At 39.3% G+C, this 21233-nt stretch overlaps 1 protein-coding gene across 7 annotated transcripts in view; it reads right to left on the reverse strand.

The window, feature by feature from the left end:
- Window positions 1-20332, reverse strand: part of LOC105481725 (sciellin) — a 111961-nt gene extending 91629 nt beyond the window's left edge. For 6 of the 7 annotated variants that reach the window (XM_071081178.1, XM_071081181.1, XM_071081179.1 and 3 more), the window contains exons 1-3: window positions 20180-20332; window positions 1209-1270; window positions 408-525 (exon numbers count right to left, since the gene is read on the reverse strand). In XM_071081178.1, the coding sequence (XP_070937279.1) occupies window positions 408-525; window positions 1209-1251 (161 nt within the window). In that variant the 5' untranslated portion in view covers window positions 1252-1270; window positions 20180-20332. The remainder of the gene's footprint in view (window positions 1-407; window positions 526-1208; window positions 1271-20179) is intronic. The other variant, XM_071081177.1, reaches the window with a different exon arrangement.
- Between the last annotated feature and the right edge of the window lie 901 nt (window positions 20333-21233).

Genomic DNA, 21233 nt, shown 5'->3' on the forward strand with positions numbered 1-21233 from the left:
TTAAATTTGGAATTATATTCCAAATTTTTGTTTATTTCAGCTGACATGATCAACATAGCAGGAATTGTCTGATCATGGATTAACTGTTACCTTTTTGGAAACTGGAAAGTCATGTTTTCTTTTCAATTTACCAAGGAAGCACAAATATCTATCCTAGGTAATAACCAGGCTCTCTCTCAGTAATGACTCACATTCTCTTATGTATGTGGATTTTTAAAATGGCAGAGGTATTCTTGAAACTCTGGTGTGTAACCTATTTATGCTTACTAAGTCTTACCAAAGATTAGACCATGCAACAAAGTGTTTCAGGAGAAAAGTATTCACTTTTCAGATGAGCGTTAGCTTCCCAAACAGAGAATGCCTCTCTCTGCCCCTCCATCCACCCACCACGCTCCACACCAGCTTACTTTTCTTCTTCAGGGCGTTTCTTTATCCAACTGTTATCCTGTAAGAAAGTTCTTCTTTTGTTCACCTCCTGAAAATCCTGCTGCTTCCGTGTGGTTCCCAGAGTGGTGCTCTTCATCTCTATCAACAGAAACATGAAAGACTGGAAGATGTAATAGTGTGGAGTTGAGCGTGGGCTTGGTAACCTGAAAATCCTGAGAGGCACAACTGATTGGCCAGCATCAATCTTCTAGGCTGGCAAGTCCAGTACTGATTCAAAGTAGGATGCACCAGCAAGAAAGAACAGATCCCACACCCTATCACCAAAGATAACACACAAAGCTGCTCAGGTGCCAACTGAAACTGCCAGTGCCACTTATGAGGCCCCATCCAGTTCCTGGGAAAGGAGAACTCCCAGCCTGGGATAAACTGAGCCAGGATTTAGTGGGCTGGCCATTTTACCCCGTAAGAAATATACCTTGGAAGCCCACAAAAGACTGTTTTTATAATACCTAGTAATAGTCAATAAGTCCTGGTCATTTGATTCTAAGTAACTTAATTCTTTTATTCTGTAAGAGCCAAACACAAAGAAGGTCATATTTTTTTTTAAAAAAGATATTTTTATTGATTTTTAAAAAATGAATTCCAATTACATGACTAAAAGCTGTGGCATGTATACTTTTTCTTAAGCCTAACTTTGCAATGCTAATTAAATTAGACTGTTGTTTCTCAGCATTCAATGTCTGTATTAAAGAACTGAGATCTGTGAGTTGTTTTACTGAAATTTTAAAGTTTTCTGAGTAAGAGAAACTCATGTACATTACCATTTCCTGTGGGAGACATTTTTCTCAAGGTAACATTGGACATGCTGCCTTCCAGTAAGGACCTAAAAGAAAAATGGGAAATAGAGAAAGCACAACAATGACTCTAAGAACCCGTAAGTGACTGTTTCATGACTGAGATTCACTTTTCAATGACAGTGATAGTCACATGGTCTGTCATAACAAATGCATGACATAAAATGCCCCTGAGAGTTCATCTCTTCCAACATATTTGTTTTACAGATGGAGAAAATGAGGCCCAGGGCGTTTTGTGATTCCAGCGTTATATCATAAGCAATTGGTAGAATCAGGCCATCAATTAATTCATGTGTTCAATCAATAATTACGCATGGAATGCTTACACTGTCCCTGGCACTGAGCCTGGTGCTGGGGGCAGAAAAATGAGTTAGACAAGTGTCTGGTCATGGTCAAGAGGGAGAGAGAGAGATTGTGCTGAACCCACAGCACACTGTGAATGCCCAAAGAAGGGCTCCTCAGCTCCTTCCTGAAAAAAGCCAAAGCAAACTCAGGAAATTGCTGTGTAATTAGAAGGAAAGCAACCAGGCACATGGAAATCACAGACTTTGAGAAGCATTGGTGATTTTAGGCAACTGCCACATGGAAAACTCAAAGTTTCTGAACTACTCTTCTGGTGTTAAGGGGTTAAGGTAACCCACAGCACCAGTCTGCCCAGGACTGATCCAGTTCCCCAGAACTGAATTATGACTTTGTGGGTCCTAGGCACTTTTGCCTTCAGGGTCCCTTCTTACTCACACAGATATACACACACACACAAATTTAAAATTATATCTTATGACTATGTTAGTATGAATATGATCCTGGCTGACTTCATTATTATTATTGTTCTATCAATATTTTTCTTCTGTTATTGAAAGAAATAAAAATTAGAATGCTTTTGTGGATCATAAATGTATTGTGGGCCTTTGTGCGCCTGAGTTAACCCTGCGTCTTCCTGAAAGTGGAAACCAGAAAAGTCCTGGGCAAACCTGGATGGCTGGTCACCCTAGGTGGGGTTATTATGTCCTTTCCAGTGTCCATCTCACCCAGACCGTGCATGGAACATAGGAGGGGCATTCAAGCTCAAGTCAGAAGCAAGTTTTAGGTCCATATTTATCACACTCAATGTCTGGAAAATGAACCACTTAATCTCCCTGCAAAATGAAGCTATTGAAACCTGCCATCTACTTCCTAAGTTGCTGTGATGATCAAATGAATAATGTACACAAAAAACCCACTTTGTTAAACGATCAAATGCTATTGGACTTAAGGAAATATTATCGGACAACTGTCTATAGGTATAACTTGGGGTTCTAAAAGCCCCCACTTCCTATCCTCTAATGCGAAAGTATTTCCTGCAACAACTTGCCATAGGACCTGAAGCAGAAAAGACACACTTCTCTGGGTCAAGGTATTATTTTCCTTGGGGTCGCTTCTTAGAATGTCAGTAGCACTGCAGAAGATCAGAGGTGGCGGCTGTAAGTGTCCAGACCAGCTCCCCCTCACCAGTCTGAAGCTTGGCAGCTACAGGCTCATGACTGCACCTTCCCTGAGGATTTGCCCTTCACTCTGCCTGGCTGGTTGCACAGCCTCCCCACTCACTACAACCTGGAGCCGGTGGCTGACTGACCGGGATAAAAAAGGTCAGTCCTTTGCCTCAAGATAGAATCAATTTTATCCAGTGACTTGCACTTCAGAGCTGGGATCTGGCTGTAGATCAGCCAGCAGAGTGCACATCCTTGCTCACTTCCTTCCCTGGCCTTCCCCTGCCTCTCTCCTGAAAGCACACCCTCAATAACTCAAAAGCACCCAAATGCCTCTCAGAAATGGCTTCTGGGAAACCTAACCTAAGACGTGGATTAAGAACCAATGTATTCATCATGACCATTACCTTCTCAGGGACCAGCAGCTGTTCGCTGCATGAATAGCTGATTCTGAAGGTCTTAGTGGAGTTAGAAAGAACTGCATCTAAGTGATGCTGTTTACTGACTGTGTCACCTTAGGTATGTTATTAGCTCAGGTCTCTTATTTGTATAATGAGATGAAATAGGAACATTATGAGGTTCAAATATTACTAGATAATATATGTAAAGTGTCTAATTATTGCCCAGCACACAGTAGGTGCTTGATAATTTTTAACTCCATACTCCATTACCTTGGCAAGCAGAGAGCAAAGACATAGGAGAGGTATGGTTGGATGTGGGATGGGATGGAACAGACTTGAACTTGGGCAGCTGGGCACACCAGAAGTGTCAGGGATCCCCTGGCTGGCTATGTTTAGAGGCTGCATAGATAACCTCTGGTAAAATGAAGGTAAAGAAGCACCTAAAGGCAAACTTAAAGCTCAACTAGTGACTATTTTGCCTCTCTCTGGGAGTGTGTCTCAGGACTTTTGGCTAACCTTTTTCCTGTTTCTAAATGGGCTCTGATATATTTTTTTTCCTCTTAGCCGATAAAGACCTGGAGAGTTCTCAGTTGATTGCACTAGAATTCTCAGGTGGTCAAAATGCTGATTGCATAATTAGTGATACATCGGCAGAGACAGTAATGCAATTGTGAGACAAAAGACAGGGTAAATGGAGAAAGGGTGTTTTACAATTACCTGCTTATTTTTCTGTCCCTCCCAAGAGACTGTGTTTCTAGTGGGCAAGGCCTAAATGTTTTCCTTCTATTCCCAGCATCTGGGAAAGAGTAGGTCTTCCCCGGGTGCTTGTTACTGGCCAAGTCATGTTCCTCCAAAATTCATATGTTGAAGTTTCCATCGCTTGTATCTCAGAAAGTGACTATATTTGAAGATAGGGCCTTTAAAGGGGTGATTAAGTTACATCCATGCCCCTGAGCAAACTATCGCGAGAACAGAAAACCAAACACCGCCTGTTCTCACTCATAGGTGAGAATTGAACGATGAGAACACTTGGACACAGGAAGGGGAACATCACACACCCGGGCCTGTTGTGGGGTGGGGAGAGAGGGGAGGGACAGCATTAGGAGATATACCTAATGTAAATGACGAGTTAATGGGTGCAGCACACCAACACGGCACATGTATACATATGTAACAAACCTGCACGTTGTGCCATGTACCCTAGAAGTATAATAAAATATAAATAAAATAAATAAATAAATAAATAAGAGGTGATTAAGTTAAAACAATGTCCTTAGGGTGGGCATTAATTCAACCTGACTGGTGACCCTGTAAGAAGAGAAAATTTAGAAACACAAAGAGACAGCAGAGGAAAGGCCACTTTGAGGATACAGTAAGAAGGTGGCCATCTGCAGGCCAAGGAGAGAGGCCTCAGGAGAAATCCAAATCTGCCAATACCTTGATCTTGGATGCCCAGGCCCCACAACTGTGAGACAATGATTTTCTGTTATTCAAGTCACCCATCTGTGGTATTTTGTTATAACAGCCTGAGCAAACTATGGAATCCTTATGAAAAAAGTAATTTGAAGAGTTATAAGATAGCCAAGTCATTCAAAGAGCTTTGGTCCACACTGCACCTGATCTGTGCCCTCCGTGTCTTCAAATGGTTTATTGCACAGGATAATTGCTATTAGAATAAAGATCCACTGGTCGAGTCCCTGCCCTGAACAGGATACCTCCGAAGCATTGTCTCTCATTTTTCACATAAACTCTGCGGGGTGGCTCTTGGTACCTCCAACTCCCAGGTCAGACTACTGGAGCTCAGAGAGAGGATGAAACATGTCCAAGGTGTTAAGGGGCTGTGTCGGGCTTCCAAACCAAGCCACGCCCTCCTCAGCAAACAGCACTAATGCCCATCAGTAGTCACTGCAAGACTAGGCTGCTGCCCTGGTGTTAGAACGAGAGCAGGAACGTGGATGCAGGGGCTTGCCTGGTGCTGGGCATCTCACTCCTTGGAAGTCCCATGACCTCCGTCAAGTGCTTGGTACCAGGGCAGCCTCTCAATGAACCGCTGCAACAAACAAACCTTCACAGGACAGGCTTCTCTGTGTATTCCCCAATATTCCTTAGGTTAAAAATATGTCCACACAAAAACTTGTACGTGAATGGTCATGGTAGCACATAACAGCCAAAAAGTAGAAATGACCCAAATGTCCATCAGTGGATGAATGGATACACAGCATGGTATCTCTGTGCAACAGAATATTACTCAGCATAAAAGGGAACAAAACACTGATGCATCCTACAACGTGAATGAAACTTGAAACATTAAGTTAATGAAAGAAGCCAGGCACAGAAGAGGACACACTGTACGGTTCCATTGATATGAAATGTACAGAACAGTCACATCCATAGAAAAGAAAGTGGATTAGTGTTTTCCAGGGGTTAGGGGGAGAGGTGAATGAAGAGTGACTGCTAAAGGGAATGGGTTTCTTTTTGGGGTAAAATTAAAATACTCTGGAATTAGATGGTGGTGATGGTTGCACAATCTTGCGAATATATATATAACATAATAAATATAAAATAATATATTATATATTATATATTACATATTTATTAAATAATAAATATATATTTAATAATATAATATGTAATATGTAATTATTATAATATGATAAATATAAAATAATATGTCATATTATATATTTTATATTTATTATATTAATAATATCTATCTATCCATATATATTTTTTTTAGACAGAGTCTCACTCTTCACCCAGGCTGGAGTGCTGTGGCACGATCTCACCTCACTGCAACTTCTGCCTCCTGGGTTCAAGCAATTCTCGTGCCTCAGCCTCCTGAGTAGCTTGGTGTGTGCCACCACTTCTGGCTGATTTTTGTGTTTTTAGTAGACATGGAGTTTTGCCATGTTGGCCAGGCTGTTCTCAAAGTCCTGACCTCAAGCAATCCACCTGCCTTAGCCTCCCAAAGTGCTAGGATTACAGGTGTGAGTCACCGCACCCAGCTGTGAATATATTTTTTAAAAAGCACTGAATTTTACACTTTAAAATGGTGAATTTTATGGTATGTAAATTATATCTCAACTCCAGAAACAAAAACTGGCAGCAGGCCAGGCCGTCTTTGAGCTAGAGAGGCAGAAAAGACACTCTTATATGTCCCGTGTGGTTTTGCCAGAATAAAATGCAATCAGATTATATTTCACAAGATTATCCCAGTCCCATGAGGATTTGTGCACCTCCATACACCGCTAACAATTGAGCCCTCCCTGGTATGCATCTGTATCAACTCCTAAATGTTAAACTGGTGCCGTGAGTGACCCATGGATCATTCATCATTGTGGCCTGAAAATATGCTCTCTGACCCTGAACTATGCAAGAAGCTGTCAAATTTATACAATAGAGACAAGCAGGCCTAGGCTTCTGTGGAACTCACAAACAGAAATCACATAAATAATACAAACACACATATTCAGGAACATCCTAGTTTAAAACTTTCTGTCTTCTGATTGGATCTTAGTTCCCACTTGTGGTTTAAGAAGAGTCATCCTATTGTACAGGAAGGCAGAATGAGAGTTGCAAGGATAAAGTCAATCCCAGGCAAGAGCATGTCTATGTGAATTAACAATGGGGTATAGCAGATTATGTGACAATAAGAGAATGTGATATTCTACCATGTTACCAAAACATGGAACCATTGGGTAGTGTGTTCTGTTATTTCAATTGAGCACATGCTATTTTAAAATATATATTACATATAAAGACATACAAATAGTTAACAGGTAAAATGCTCAACACCACTAATCATCAAAGAAAGGCAAATCGAAACTAAATGAGATACCATCTTACTCCAGTTAGAATGACTATTATTAAAAGGACCAAAATGACAGATGCTGGCAAGGATGCAGAGAAAAGAGAACTCTCATACACTGTTGGTGGGAATATTAATTAGTACAACCTCTATGCAAAATAGTGTGAACATTTCTCAAAAAACTAAAAATAGAACTACCATACGATCCAGCAATCCCACTGCTAGGTATCTATCCCAAAGAAAAGAAATCAGTATATTAAAGGGATACCTGCACTCATGTGTTTATTGCAGCACTATTCACAATAGCAAAGATATTGAATCAACCTACGTGCCCATCAACAGACAAATGGATAAAGCAAATAGGGTATATATGCACAATGGAACTATACACAGTGGAATACTCTTCGACCATAAAAAAGAATGAGATCCTGTCATTTGTAGCAACATGGATGGAACCAGAGGACACTATGTTAAGTGAAATAAGCCAGGCACAGAAGGACAAGTGCTGCATGTTCTCATTCATATGTGGGAGCTAAAAAACTTAATCTCATAGAAGTGGAGAGTAGAATGATAGATACCAGAGACAGGTAGGAGTATGGGTGGAAAGGGGAATGAAGAGAGGTTGGTTATGAGTAATAGCTCTAATGTTTGATATCAGGCTAGGGTGAGTAAGCAACAACATTACGTATATTTCAAAGTAACCAGAAGACTCAAAATGAAGCTAATGCATAAAAATGTTAAACATTCAGGTAATGGATACCTTGACACGATCACTATACACCCTATGCATGTAACACACATGTATACCACAAATATGTAAAATATTTTATATCAATAAAAGATAAAATACATAAACTACATATGTAGTATATAGTTAGTAAATACAGTCTATATATAAATAATTTACTTATAAGTATACAACATAAAGAGCTATCCCTATAGCTATAAAATTAGAATTCAGTTTTTAGAAAACATACTTACACTCATTAAAACACATAAATTTATCTTATGCATGCCATATTCTTCTACTCAAGCTACTTATGCCAGCCTCCCTGAACAAATATCCTCTGCTTGTGAAAATTTCCCTTATTTTCTTTTAGAAAGTGTATTAGTCTGTTCTCATGCTGCTAATAAAGACATACCCCAGACTGGGTAATTTATAAAGGAAAGAAGTTTAATTGGCTCACAGTTCCACATGTCAGGGGAGACCTCACGACGATGGTAGAAGGCAAATGATAAGCAAAGTCACATCTTACATGAGGGCAGGCAAGAGAGCATGTGCAGGGGAACTGCCCTTCATAAAGCCATCAGATCTCACGAGACTTATTCACTATCACGAGAACAGCATGAGAAAAACCCCACCCCCGTGATTAAATTATATCCCACCAAGTCCCTCCCACGACATGTGGGGACTCTCACAATTCAAGGTGAGATTTGGGTGGGGACACAGAGCCAAATCCTATCAGAGAGTTAAAGATACACGCTGATCTTTATACAGACTTCCTGCCCATCTTAATGTCAACACCCTTCTTTTCCCCATTACATCTTATCCTTAGCTTCCCTTTATGCTCCAGAACTTTCCATCTCCCTCAAACCCTCAAAATTCATCTGACCTTCAAGGCCTCAGGATCTTTCTGTCTACTAGCCAATCTGAAGTAAAATGTGCCTGAACAGGTGACAACCTAATGTGTTTGCAGTGGCATAGGAGGAAAAATGATTGACAGCCCTTGAGCAAGAAAGTCCCAGATTGTGTGTGTCCCAGCTTCATCACTCATTAGCTACTTGGACCAAGTCTCTGCTTCTGCCTCTGCAAAGAGGAAGTTATAGCAATCTTAAAAGGTTGTTATGGAAATTAAATGAGATAATGCTTTGTAAATTACAAATTCCTATAAAATCATCTAAAGCATTTTATTGTTTGAACTTTCCTCCCTACCTCGCAGACCCTAAAAGGGCAGCAGAAGCCTAGGTCAGAGGAGGACTGAGGTGGGATATGGGTAGAATACCAAAGAAAATTTAAAACACAGCAACCATCTGGGTTTTTGGCCAAAGAGCTATGTACTATGGAAGAGGCAGCTGGGATGTCCCAGAGAAAGAAAGTGGGTTTACCAGAAACTATTCTTAGGGAATATCCCAGAAGTTTTGGGATGAAGCCAGTGGGGGTGTTTATAGGATACCTGGGGCTAGTCATTAACAGAGAGAAAGAGGGTAAGGCCCATGAGCTTGTTCAAACGTCTTATTTCACTGGTTTTCATTTAACCAGGTCTTCAGGAAAACACCTAGCTGACAAAAGCATGAAAATATCAGACCCTATGGCAGAATGCTGGGTCTGATTGGAGCTATCCCTAAACATAAAATGATGAAGAGATACCTGTTTTCCTCTACACATCTTTTTGCAGGAATTTCTGATGATCCGAGAGTTGATTAAGACTTCAGCCCTCCCAGTATGGTACATAACCCTGGGTGCAGACCTCCAGATGGGCAGAGGATGAGGGAGTGAGGGATGGAAGGCAGTGGCACTGAGTTCATTGCAAAGGGTCTGCTTGCAAATCCTTCTGCACTCAGCATCCAAGCATTTTTATACCAAATCCATCATACCCTTTTGTCAACCAGTAAATTACTGAAAATATAATTAGTCTTATATGTAAAACATCATGAATGTTTTTATTTTAAAAATGAATTTTCATTCTTAAAACAGTTAGTAATCATTACTGTAGATTTTGGGGTAAATCTAAATTTTTATTTTAAGAATTATTCCAGAATGCCATGCCTCTCTCTTTAAAATTACAAATGTTACTCACATTTTTTTTAATGTTTAAGATTTATCTTAAATTTGGGGGGGTGGGGGCTGAGGGCGGTATGTTCCAATGGGAGAGGACAGTAAGGAAAGGTCCAGTCATGATGATCTGGAGATTTCCAAGTAGAGACTTATAGCAGACAATGACGGCATATCTGATATCCATTCTCCCCTTCTTTCTTACTGATAGCTAAAGCCACATTTCTCAGGCTCTCTGAAGCTAGCAGTAGACATATTTGTAGTTCTGACTATTACAATTGAAGTGGAAGTCCCTGGGAAGAATGTGTGCTTTTGTGCTCCCCCACTCTTTTCTGAAAGTAAGGTGGCTTGCAGGAGGGAGGAGCAGTCCTCTTGGACCTTAGGGACTATGGGCAACCATAGGGACTAAATTCACACACGAAAAATAGCAGAGCAGGAAGTTAGAAGGGACCTGGTTCCTTGACAGTGTCATAGAGTTGCCACAAGAGCCCTGTATTATCTATCTCTGAGCTTCTCCTTCCAAGAGAAAAATAAACCTCCTCGTTTGTTTAAGAGATTTATTTTCCTTTTCTTTTTTCTTTTCTTTTTTTTTTTTTTCTTTTTTTTTTTTTTTTGTTACTTAAGCTTAATGCTCTTCCTCCATGTCACTAAGCCATCGTGCAGCAAATAAAAGGTCCAAAAGTTGACAGGAGTCTACAAATGATATGTGTGATTCTTTTTTTTTTTTTCTAGTTTTGGTAGTGGTGAATGTCACTCCTCAAAATTCATATGTAATTGCAAGGATGTATGATTCTTGTATCGACAAAACATATGTGTTCAATGTTCCTAGCAAGAAGGGTCACATGTTAAGCCCCTACCATGTACCACCTGCTGTACCACATGTTTTATGCACATTATCTTATTTAATCCTTCCAGGTCAGTACTATTATCTATAATTATGGGAGTCCAAACCTCGGAGAGGTGAAATAACCTGCCCAAAGTACACAGTTAGAGGAAGAATCAGAAACTGCAGTTAGGTCTGTGTGACTGCAGCGCCAGAGCTCTTTTCCGTAAGTGATACTATAGGTACCTCAAAGTGCCATGTGATATGACCCATATCAGGCACTCAGAGAAATGCTTGGAGTCCCAGATGATGGATGCTCATGGGAGAACAGGTGAGAGGAACAGCAGGAATGAACGACGGCCCCAACATTTCCTGACAGCTCAGCCTCAAAACTCACTCTCCGATGACCACACTGCAGCCAGAAGTGGCTTGACACGGTTCCCGACTGGACTCCGGTTCAGCTAATTGGATTTATTTCTAAGTGCCACATTTCAGTTTCATTCCAACTAGGTTTTTAGCTTCTCACAAAAAAGATGAAACTCTAATCTTGGCTTCTCAAAAGACTGTTGCCAGTACATATGCCTACTGATTACAGACACCAGCAACTGTGTTTTAGAAGTGTAATATTATGAGAAAAGATGTGTGAACGCTGTCTCTCCTATGCTGGGAAGTAGAAAACCATTTACCTATGAAGCACTGAATGCATGTGTTGAAAATTATGATATGAAATCACAAAGTCAAAGTCTATGAGGAGAGAGGGAAAAAATATTTTCAATTACTGGCCCATCTTTCATTTCCTCTTTGTGGCCAAACACCAGAAACAGCTAGTTTTATCTGCTGCCTACTGCTTCTGCCCAAGGACATTTGTCTTTAGGTTTTACATGAAATCACTGCTCAAGTTCTAAATCATGAAATCAATCAACTTTCTTAGCTCTTTTCGTATGCATTTGAAACTATCAGCATCTCCTATTTCTTACATTTGTCTTCTTTTCAGCTTCTCCTCATCTCTCCATGCCCTTAATCAATTTCCTTCAGTATTTTCTATCTCTAATAAGAGCACTTCCTCTGGGAGCATTTACGTCCATTAGGTGACCCAATTGCCGCTCCCCCCACCAGCCCAATCTGAGCCCCAGCTCCTCTTGTCCCCATGCCAATAATTCCCTGAGCCAACTTTCACTTCAGTCCCCCAGCACGATCGCAGCCCCAGCTCTTCCTGTCCCAGTGCCAAGAATTTCCTGGGCCAGTTCCCAGCTCAGCTAGAATCTTCGTCATCTTTTGGGTTCTCTCAGCATGAAGACTTTTAAAATCTCACTCTTCCCTTCCCACCCAAGGACATAATGCCTCTTGGCTTACCTGAGGAAGTCTTTAGCACTCCCTGCTAACCTTCTCTTAAGAAAGATTGTGTGAACAAAGAAACTAAAATTGGTTAAAGAAGGGCTCATAGAGGAAAAGGAATAGGAGAAATAAGGCAGAAAAGAAAAACACAAAAAAGTGCAGCAGAAACTAAATTAGCAAAATAAAGGATGATGGAAGAAAAGAGAAAAAACGAGGACTTCAATTCTGACTGTTTAGATTTGGGGTCCCACAATAATAATAACTATTTTGAGCTTATATTTCACAGGTGTTGTCTCATTTAAGCCTTACATGCCTTTAGGTTGTTACTATTATTATACTTGTTCTTTACATGAAACTTAATGATGAACGGTTTCAGTGAAGTCAGAGTCTTTTTGCAGAAGGATAGGGCAGGAGTTGGAAATGTGGGCAGTGGGCGAAATGTAGGCAGTTTTTTTTTTTTTTCTGGAAAGAGTCTCAAGATGACTAGTTTGCCTGAGGTTACATAACTAGTGAATCGCCCAGTTGAGTTTCAAACTCAAATCAACCTGACACGAGAGTACCTATCTCAGAAGCCCGAGAAACAAAAAGGAATTAACAGGAAGAAATTTACTAGACTAAAAAGTGGTGAATAAAAAAAGAATGAAACCATGTTCTTTGCAACAATATGGATGCAGCTGGAGGTCATTATCCTAAGCAAATTAATGCAGAAACAGAAAACCAAATACCAAGTGTTTCCCCTTATAAGTGGGAACTAAACATTGGGTACTCATGGACATAAAGATGGCAACAATAGAGATCCGTGGTGGAGCTCAACAGAAAAGAAGAATTGGAGCAGACTTTCTTTGACCATTTTACCAAAGTATCATGAGATCTACATAGAGTGACATTTGGATATTTTAACTAAACCAAAATCTTTCAATCAATTTATCAAGCTTCTAGTATATTTTTATAAATTACTATCTTTATGAAAGACCAAATGTCAATAGTTGCCCAGGGCAAATCTCTTTAGTGATGGAGAATGCAAAAAAGCTAAAGTAGAATAAGTGAACAAATACAGAAAAGGGGTCTAGAAAATGACACAGGGTGGCAAATCGCCCTGGTGGTATTCACTTTTGCTTCTGAAAATGTCCTGAGGGTCTCAGGGCGCAGTAACAGTGCCATCCCCACCACTACTTGTTTCCCAGAAATCAATGAAACAGCGAAAATCCCTAGGAACTGGAAAAGGACAAATGCCATAAAACCATTTTCAGTAGAAGTATAAGAGGGGCTCTATAATTACAGACCAATAACCAGAAGCATTATTTTTTGGAAGATAAATAAAACAAACCATCAAACAACTAATTACCACCTAAAAGTACAAGAAATATATGTAAGGGGAAAACAAACAGTGCTTCATGAAGTGTAATATTAACAAATCTATTTAAATCCATTTTTAAATGATCTCTCAGAAACAAACAACTGTGTTTAGCCTGAATACACAGCCTAAAAGGAAATCCAAAAATCATTAGGCTGAGATTCATTTAGCCTTCTGTGATGGTTAGAAAGCAGCTATTTCTTCAGTCACACAACCTCACAATCTAAGCTTAGCATTGGGAAACTTGTTTACTGATGGTGAAACAGAGTCCAGAATGTAGCACAAATGAAAGACCCTACCATACAATTTTCTCACTGTTGATTCTGGGGTTTGTTTGTTTGCTTGTTGAGACGGAATCTTGCTCTGTAGCCCAGGCTGGAGTGCAATGGCATGATCTCGGCTCACTGCAACCTCCACCTCTGGGGTTCAAGCTATTCTCCTGCCTCAGCCTCCTGAGTAGCTGGGATTATAGGCACGCACCACCATGCCTGGCTAATTTTTGTATTTTTAGTAGAGACGGAGTTTCACCATGTTGGTCAGGCTGGTCTCGAACTCCTGACCTCGTGATCCGCCTGCCTCTGCCTGATTCTGGTTTTTAATACGCAACCCTCACCAGCTCTTTTTCTTATGGCCCATCTTTTCTGCAGAATGATAACAGTAAGCTTTAATGTGAATAGTGACCTATAATTATTTATTTCATTTTACAAAAAACACTGGTCTAACATTCATTGATTAAAAAAGCTATCCAATAAAAGTTATCTATCACCTGAGCCCCACGAGGGGCTATTTTCAGTTCTAGCTGAAAATACAAGTTAAATGACTAAAAACTCAAATTTTGACCATAGACTATGAGCCAAAACCCTGTTAGTTATCTTAAATACTTTACTGGATTTCATATTCACGAAAGCTCTGGCATGTAGCTATTCTCTATCCCAATTTTACACAATATAAATCTTTCTCATTATATTTAGAACTTATGTGGAAATACAAGAAAGTATATATAAAATGTGGAAAATACAAGAAAGCATAAAGAAAGAAAAAAAAATCAGACACCTTTAATCAATCACAGCAATTTTCTTCCAGAGTTTTTCTTTGCCCACTTAGAGCCTACTGATATGCATTTTTCCAATGCCATTTAAGAATATTTAAATATTTATTTTGCAGCTACAAAATATCTCATTTTATTTATCTATTTATTTATGTATTTATTTATTTTTTATTTATTTATTTTTTTTTTTAGACGGAGTGTTGCTCTGTCACCCAGGCTGGATGGAGTGCAGTGGTGCGATCTTGGCTCACGGCAAGCTCTGCCTCTTGGGCTCACGCCACTCTCCCACCTCAGCCTCCCGAGTAGCTGGGACTACAGGCGCCCGCCACCACACCCGGCTAATTTTTTATATTTTTAGTAGAGACAGGGTTTCACCGTGTTAATCAGGATGGTCTCGATTTCCTGACCTCATGATCCGCCTGCCTCGGCCTCCCAAAGTGCTGGGATTACAGATGTGAGCCACCGCGCCCAGCCCATATTATTTATTAATGTAACATCATTCCTCTGTTGTTTCTAAAAAACCATATAAAAGTCTTTCACCAAGTATCTGATTATTTTCTTTGAATGGATCCTAGAAGTGCAATTGCTTGCCAAGATGTATTATTTCTAAAATATTATTGATCCCTATTGTCCAGTTTCTTTCCATAAATCGTATAGTAGTTTATCATCCACCAGCAGCATGAGTGTCTATGCATTTGCCAGCATTTAGAATTATCATTCATTAATCTTTTTAATAACATAATAAGTGAAAGTAGAATCATTTTGTTTTACTTGCATATTTGTCTTCACTTTACAGGGCATTTTTTGCTTATTTTATAAATTATCCATTGACAATTATTATATATTTCTTACTGATTTCTCATTTTCTTTATATGTCAGGAACATTCATCTTTACTTTCCTAGTTTTTCATTTAGCTTCTAATTATAATTTTGTATCAGGAGCTTTCGATTTTGCATTCCCTATTTTTCCCTTTATAATTTCTTCCACTTTCACTCTTTAAAAGCCATCTTTGTAGACCATCCATCAATCTTCTTTCTGACCTCGAAGTCCAAGCAATCGTCAAGTCCTATAACTCAATATCTCTTGTTATGTATCTTTCTATTTCCAAGACACCAATTCAAACTACCGTAATCTCCTGACTATTCCAACGGCTTCCCAGCTACATTCTCAGTCTCCAGACTTCCTCAATTTTAATCCATTCTCCTCACTGGTGCCAAAGTAGTCATCACCTTGCTTAAAGCTGTTCAGGGGTGTTCCATTTCTGTCAGGATAAAATCGAATTTTTAACAAGGTTAACAAGGCCATACTCTCCAGCCTCATTGCTTCCCGCTCCCCACTCACACTCTGGCTTCAGCCATAGCAACTCCTTCCAGTGTCTGGTGCTCCATCCTTTTGATCACCTGTGAGCTATTGCTTATTCTATCTATGCCTGAAACACTCTTCTTTCTGAACTTCCCCCAACCCCTCCTTTTCCTTCAGGAAAAGACTTCCATTCATCTTCCAGATCACACATTCTATATCCTCCAGGAATCATTCCGTGATGCCATTGCCACTTGCCCCACCCCTTCCTCCCCAGGCTAAGTTATGAGCCCTACTGTGTGTTCAAATAGCAAAGAGTTTCTTTCCATAACATCACCTAAGACTGTCTGTGTGTGTGGCTGAATAATCTTCCCCCACCCCCAACACGCGCATATACACACATACTCACACACTCACACTCGCACACACTCACACACTGTACATCTTAAGAGTAGTGGCGAAGCCCATCTTCTCCACAGTTGATTTTCAAAACTTATCACAGTACCTGGTACATAATCAGTTCTAGAGGAATATTTGTTGAACAAACATGAGGTTAACTAAATATTTACTTTTCTTTTAATTTTTACAATATATTTTGTTGTTTTATGTAATCTCTCTAATCCATGTGGATTTACTTTGGTAATGGGAGAATAAATCCCTTTCTCATTGATACATGATTCGTCCTTTGTCACACTTTAAATTCTTACATATTCTCAAATGTGCTTTGTGGCTGTTTTTCTCAAGAAATCTGTCTTTAGTTTCTTACAATAAAAACAAACTACTTTTATTATTGTGTTTTTCTGATACATACATTTTTAATATCTAGTAGCATAGCACCCTTCATTAATTTCCTTTTTAGAAATTCTATCAGCTATTCTCATTTATTCATTTCTTTAAGATAACTTTAAATTATTGTCTAAGGTTCCAAAATAAATATTCTTGGAACTTTTGACTAAAATTGTACAGATTCTATAAAAGAGTTTGGGAAGAACTGACATTTAAGGTCAACTTTGACCTTTATGTCTTACTATAAAATGTTGTTATTTTTTAAATCTGGATTTTAAATTTTTCTTGTAGAGATTTTTTCTAGATTTCTATATTTTTGTGCTATTGTGAGTCATATTATACATATATGTCCCATTATGTAATATGCTATGTATATTATAAAATATGTATATAATACACCATTATATAACTTTATGCATCTATTAATTATTCAGCAAGAATCCTAGTTTTTCTTTTTATCTGCTGGTGCTGTGAGTTAGGCATACTCATACATGTCACCGTTTGTCCACATGGGATCGTGGTTCAAATTCAAGTCTATCTAGATTTCAGATCCCTGCATGCATTTGTATACAAATTTCTTTTAAACTTTTACACACAGCATTTCTAATGACAAAAGAGGGAACCCTGGGGAGAACTGGCGAGAGGGCAGGGCAATAGGGATAGTTTTCTCCAAAGTTTTTTAACTAAAATTAGCTCCCTATACAGACATGTGCCATGCTTATTTCATAATTGTATTGCATTTTCTAGAATATTGACACAGTCTCCTGGGATGTATATATCTCAATTTGAAAAACATGGCTTATAGTTCACTGCCTTTCCCCAGGAGGTTTCATATGAAGGATACGTAATCACATTTTAGAGTCAGGGAAACTTGGGTCTACAGACAAATAATAAATTATTTAGATTTTTAGAGCTCTCAATTATACTATTACAATGAGGATTCAGGACGATCAGTTCTTGTATCTAGAAGCAAACCAGTTGTCATTTAATAGATAGCTATAAAATTCACTCTTCCAGTTAAGTATTACAATAAAAAGATGACTCATATCCTTAAAAAATTTAGTAATCAACATGAAATGAAAGTCTAGTAAATGTAGCTGTCATTTGGCAAAGCATCCATGTAAGGAAGAGCTTCTCCCGAGCCCCAAAATCACAAGTTCATGGAAAAATCACAGTTTACCATTTGTACAGTGGTAAGCTGGAAACACTTAAGGAATATAACTGATAAAGACTTTTGATTAAGGCCAGGTGCATTGGTTATGCCTGTAATCCCAGCACTTTGGGAGGCCGAAGCGTGTATATCACCTGAGGTCAGGAGTTCGAGACCAGCCTGGCCAATATGGTGAAACCCCGTCTCTACTAAAAATACAAAAATTAGTCAGGTGCACACGTGTAGTCCCAGCTACTCGAGAAGCTAAGGCAGGAGAATCACTTGAACATGGGAGGCGGAGGCTGCAGTGAGCCAAGATCGTGCCATTGCACTCCAGGCTGGCAAAAAGAGCGAGACTCCATCTCAAAAAAAAAAAAAAAAAGCAACAACAAAAATGACTTTCGATTCAGAAGTGAACTTGGAACAACTCCAGCTATGTATGCAGCAATTAATATATAAAAATCTTTATTTCAAAGTCCCTAGCCAGAGAAAATGGAAAATGATCAACAAATGGTCTAGAAGCAGGATAATGACAGAAAGTGAAGCCAAGTGAAACCAATAAAGATTTCCCTTGGACTGCAGGGCCAAAGATTTGATCCCCTCACTCTTAAGAAATGGTGGGAGTTGATGCCTGAACCATATAGGATGCTCTCAGTTAAACAATGTTTGCTTAAGTTGACTGCTTAGTTCATTCCACAGTATGAGCTCAGTCATTCAAAACATATTCTTTGTTTTGTTTACATAGTCCCCAGGAATATGAACCTCTCAGGTATTTCATCATAATTCTGGTAGTCTGAGAAGGCAGTCAGGTAAGCATCACCTACAGAATGGCATTCGGGGCGAGGGTGTTCTGATTGTACAGACCACAGCTAACACACATACATCAGATCCCCTCCCTGCTGAGGGGCTACTGGATCCTGAGATGAAAATCTCATAAATATAATAAATGGCAACACTGATTCCACAAGCCACAAGTTGGAAACATATGTCTATGTCTTCCATTATGTCTTAGTCACACCATACACAGTATGATATTTCCACATATTGCTGGATAACCACAGTCTGTGATGGAGTGTGGTTCGTTTATTGCTACTACATATTTTATAATAAAAAGTATTTGAAAAAAATATTGAGAAAATTCAGTAAGACAAAAGACAAGCAATTTGGCTTCATGTTCTGGTTCTGCTACTCTGATCTTCACAAGTTACTTAACATTTATGCTTTGTTTTTCTCATCTAGAAAATTCAGGCATTAGACTAGATGGGCCTATGCTCCATTTCAGTTGAAATATTCAGTCAATTAGATCTAAGATTTACACGAAGCTAACATTCCAATAAAAATTCTGACCTGTTGTTGGCATTCTCTGCATATCCCAACATTTAGGATCATCTGAATGTTTTACTAAAATTTTTACTGTTGTCATTTCTCAGTTTTCTCAAATTGATGTTTCTGATACTTTAAACACTGGAGCACCGCAAATATTAGGAAGGCTATATCTACGTTATAAACTGTGGAAGTGAAAGACAGTTTTAAATTTAATCACATTTTATGAAAAATAAAATTACCCACACATGCTATGCTTTAGTTTTCTGGTTACTATAAACACTTGAAAGCCAAGTTATAAAATTCTTCGGTAAACCTCTGGGAAATGAGCACTGAGCACTGGTGTGCCTAAACCCCTCTCAGACTGCAGGTGACCTGGTCAGCAATAGGAAGCCATGAGAACTCAAGCACTAAAGATAGAGCCAAGTATGCTGTGGGGGCGCCTCTCTGGAGGACACAGACCTGCAATTTGCAAGCTGTGAGTGGCCCCTGCATTTGAATTCCACAGCTCTGTATCATAAATAGAAATGATTAAAAAAAAACACACACACACAAACCAGACAAGTCAGCTTAACTATTAATTACAAAAGAACTCTTCTATCCTTACCAAAAGTCTCCCAAAACTGGTTTTTCAGGACTAGGCTATGAATAAAGTTTGAAAATTGCCCCCATATATATTAATCACTCCTTAGGTTAGAATGCAGAATATACTGTAGAGAAGTTGGCCAGATGCCCACAGATCCCTGTAAGGAACCATATACCCCTATTCTGCCCCCACACCCTGCCTTTACTCCTTGGTACTTTCAAGTAAGAAATGGCAATTTTCTTATTTGGGGAAGATAGGGTGGAGACAAAAACCTCATAAAAATAAACCTCTCTCTCTCATAGCTCAACAACTTGCAATATTTTTAGCAGTAGAGAAAAAATATGACTTATTAACTATAAAGCAATATTTGAGTTCACTATTTCACTAAAAGCATCATTTATGAAAACAGAAAGTTCCTTTAAAAAATGTTTGTATAGTCACTTGAGAAAATAAACCAGCAGGTGCTGGTCCCTTCGCTTAAAGAATTTATTATCCTTTGTGTGGCAGGATTCACCAGCTGACAGCTCCCACCCAGAAAATCAAATAGGTGCTCATTTCTGTGATGCCCGTAATGTGTAAAGTTGCCAAGAAGTTCAATGCAATGTGGCCTAAAAGTACAGCAAGGAAGAGCAGAGCTAACAGTCAGCTGGAGGCTGTCAAAATTTATAGGAAGAAAAGACAAAGATAATACAGTAAGTTCTAATTTTAATCATTTGAAAGGAACACAGAGAAAGCTGTGCACATACAGCAGATGTATTTCTGTTTGCAAGTATAATTCAACTTACCTCTATTGAGCAGAAAACCAGGACTTTTTGGCTAACCGGCCTGTAGTGATTCCCTGGGAGGATCTGACTGAAAGAAATGGGAACCTAGAGTTTATTCAGTGGAGTCTCAACCTCTACCTGACTGTATTAATGAACAGTTCAGAGGTTTCTTTCTCAGCGGCTGAGTCACTCAGGGAGGAGGTCTGTGGTATGCAACAGGGTGTCACCTTGTACAAATACCAGTTCAATTAAAACAGTCTCACTCATGAACCTACGGCCTTTGTTTGGTGAATTCTTTAACTTACGGCCTTGTTATGCAAATATATATATATATAGATACGCTCCTGTGATTGCCCTTTAACTGATATCAACAATATGCACAACCATATCACTGACAAGGTGGCATAGGACCCAATCTATTTTGCATTCTCTTTCAAAAAATAAAACTGAAAACTCAATAGAAGGAACCCCCATGTGCCCCACAGTACCTGGAAGGCAGGGGCACAGACAAGCATGCAAGGAGTACATGGCTTAAAGGAAACTTCAAGACAAACAAGTTCTCAAAAACCCAGGAACCCTAGGATCAGAAAACACGAAAGAAGTCTGTTCCACACATTCTACACCTAGAATATTTTGTAAAACTATCAAAGGGAAAATACACCTAGCACATAAGAATTCTAATCTCTATCTTATTTATCCATGTATAAAAAAATGTGAAAAAGGGCCAGGCGTGGTGGCTCATACCTGTAATCCTAGGACTTTGGGAGGTGGAGGCAGGCGGATCACCTGAGATCAGGAGTTCAAGATCAGCCTGGCCAACATGGTAAAATCCTGTCTCTACTAAAAATACAGAAATTAGCTGGGTGTGATGGCGCACACCTGTAACCCCAGCTATATTTAATAACGGTAACATACCATGATAAAGTCATAGACAGAAATTTTCAATGCCAGGCATCGCATAGGGGAGAGAAGGAAGAACCTGGAAGGTGATGTTGATGCAGAGTTTTAAAGTCTTAGTAGACAGTGATTAGATGGTCAAGAAGAACCATTCATCCACTCTGGCAGGAGGAGGCAG

Source organism: Macaca nemestrina, chromosome 16, assembly GCF_043159975.1.
Source record: "Macaca nemestrina isolate mMacNem1 chromosome 16, mMacNem.hap1, whole genome shotgun sequence".
In the NCBI taxonomy this organism is placed as follows: Eukaryota; Metazoa; Chordata; class Mammalia; order Primates; family Cercopithecidae; genus Macaca; species Macaca nemestrina.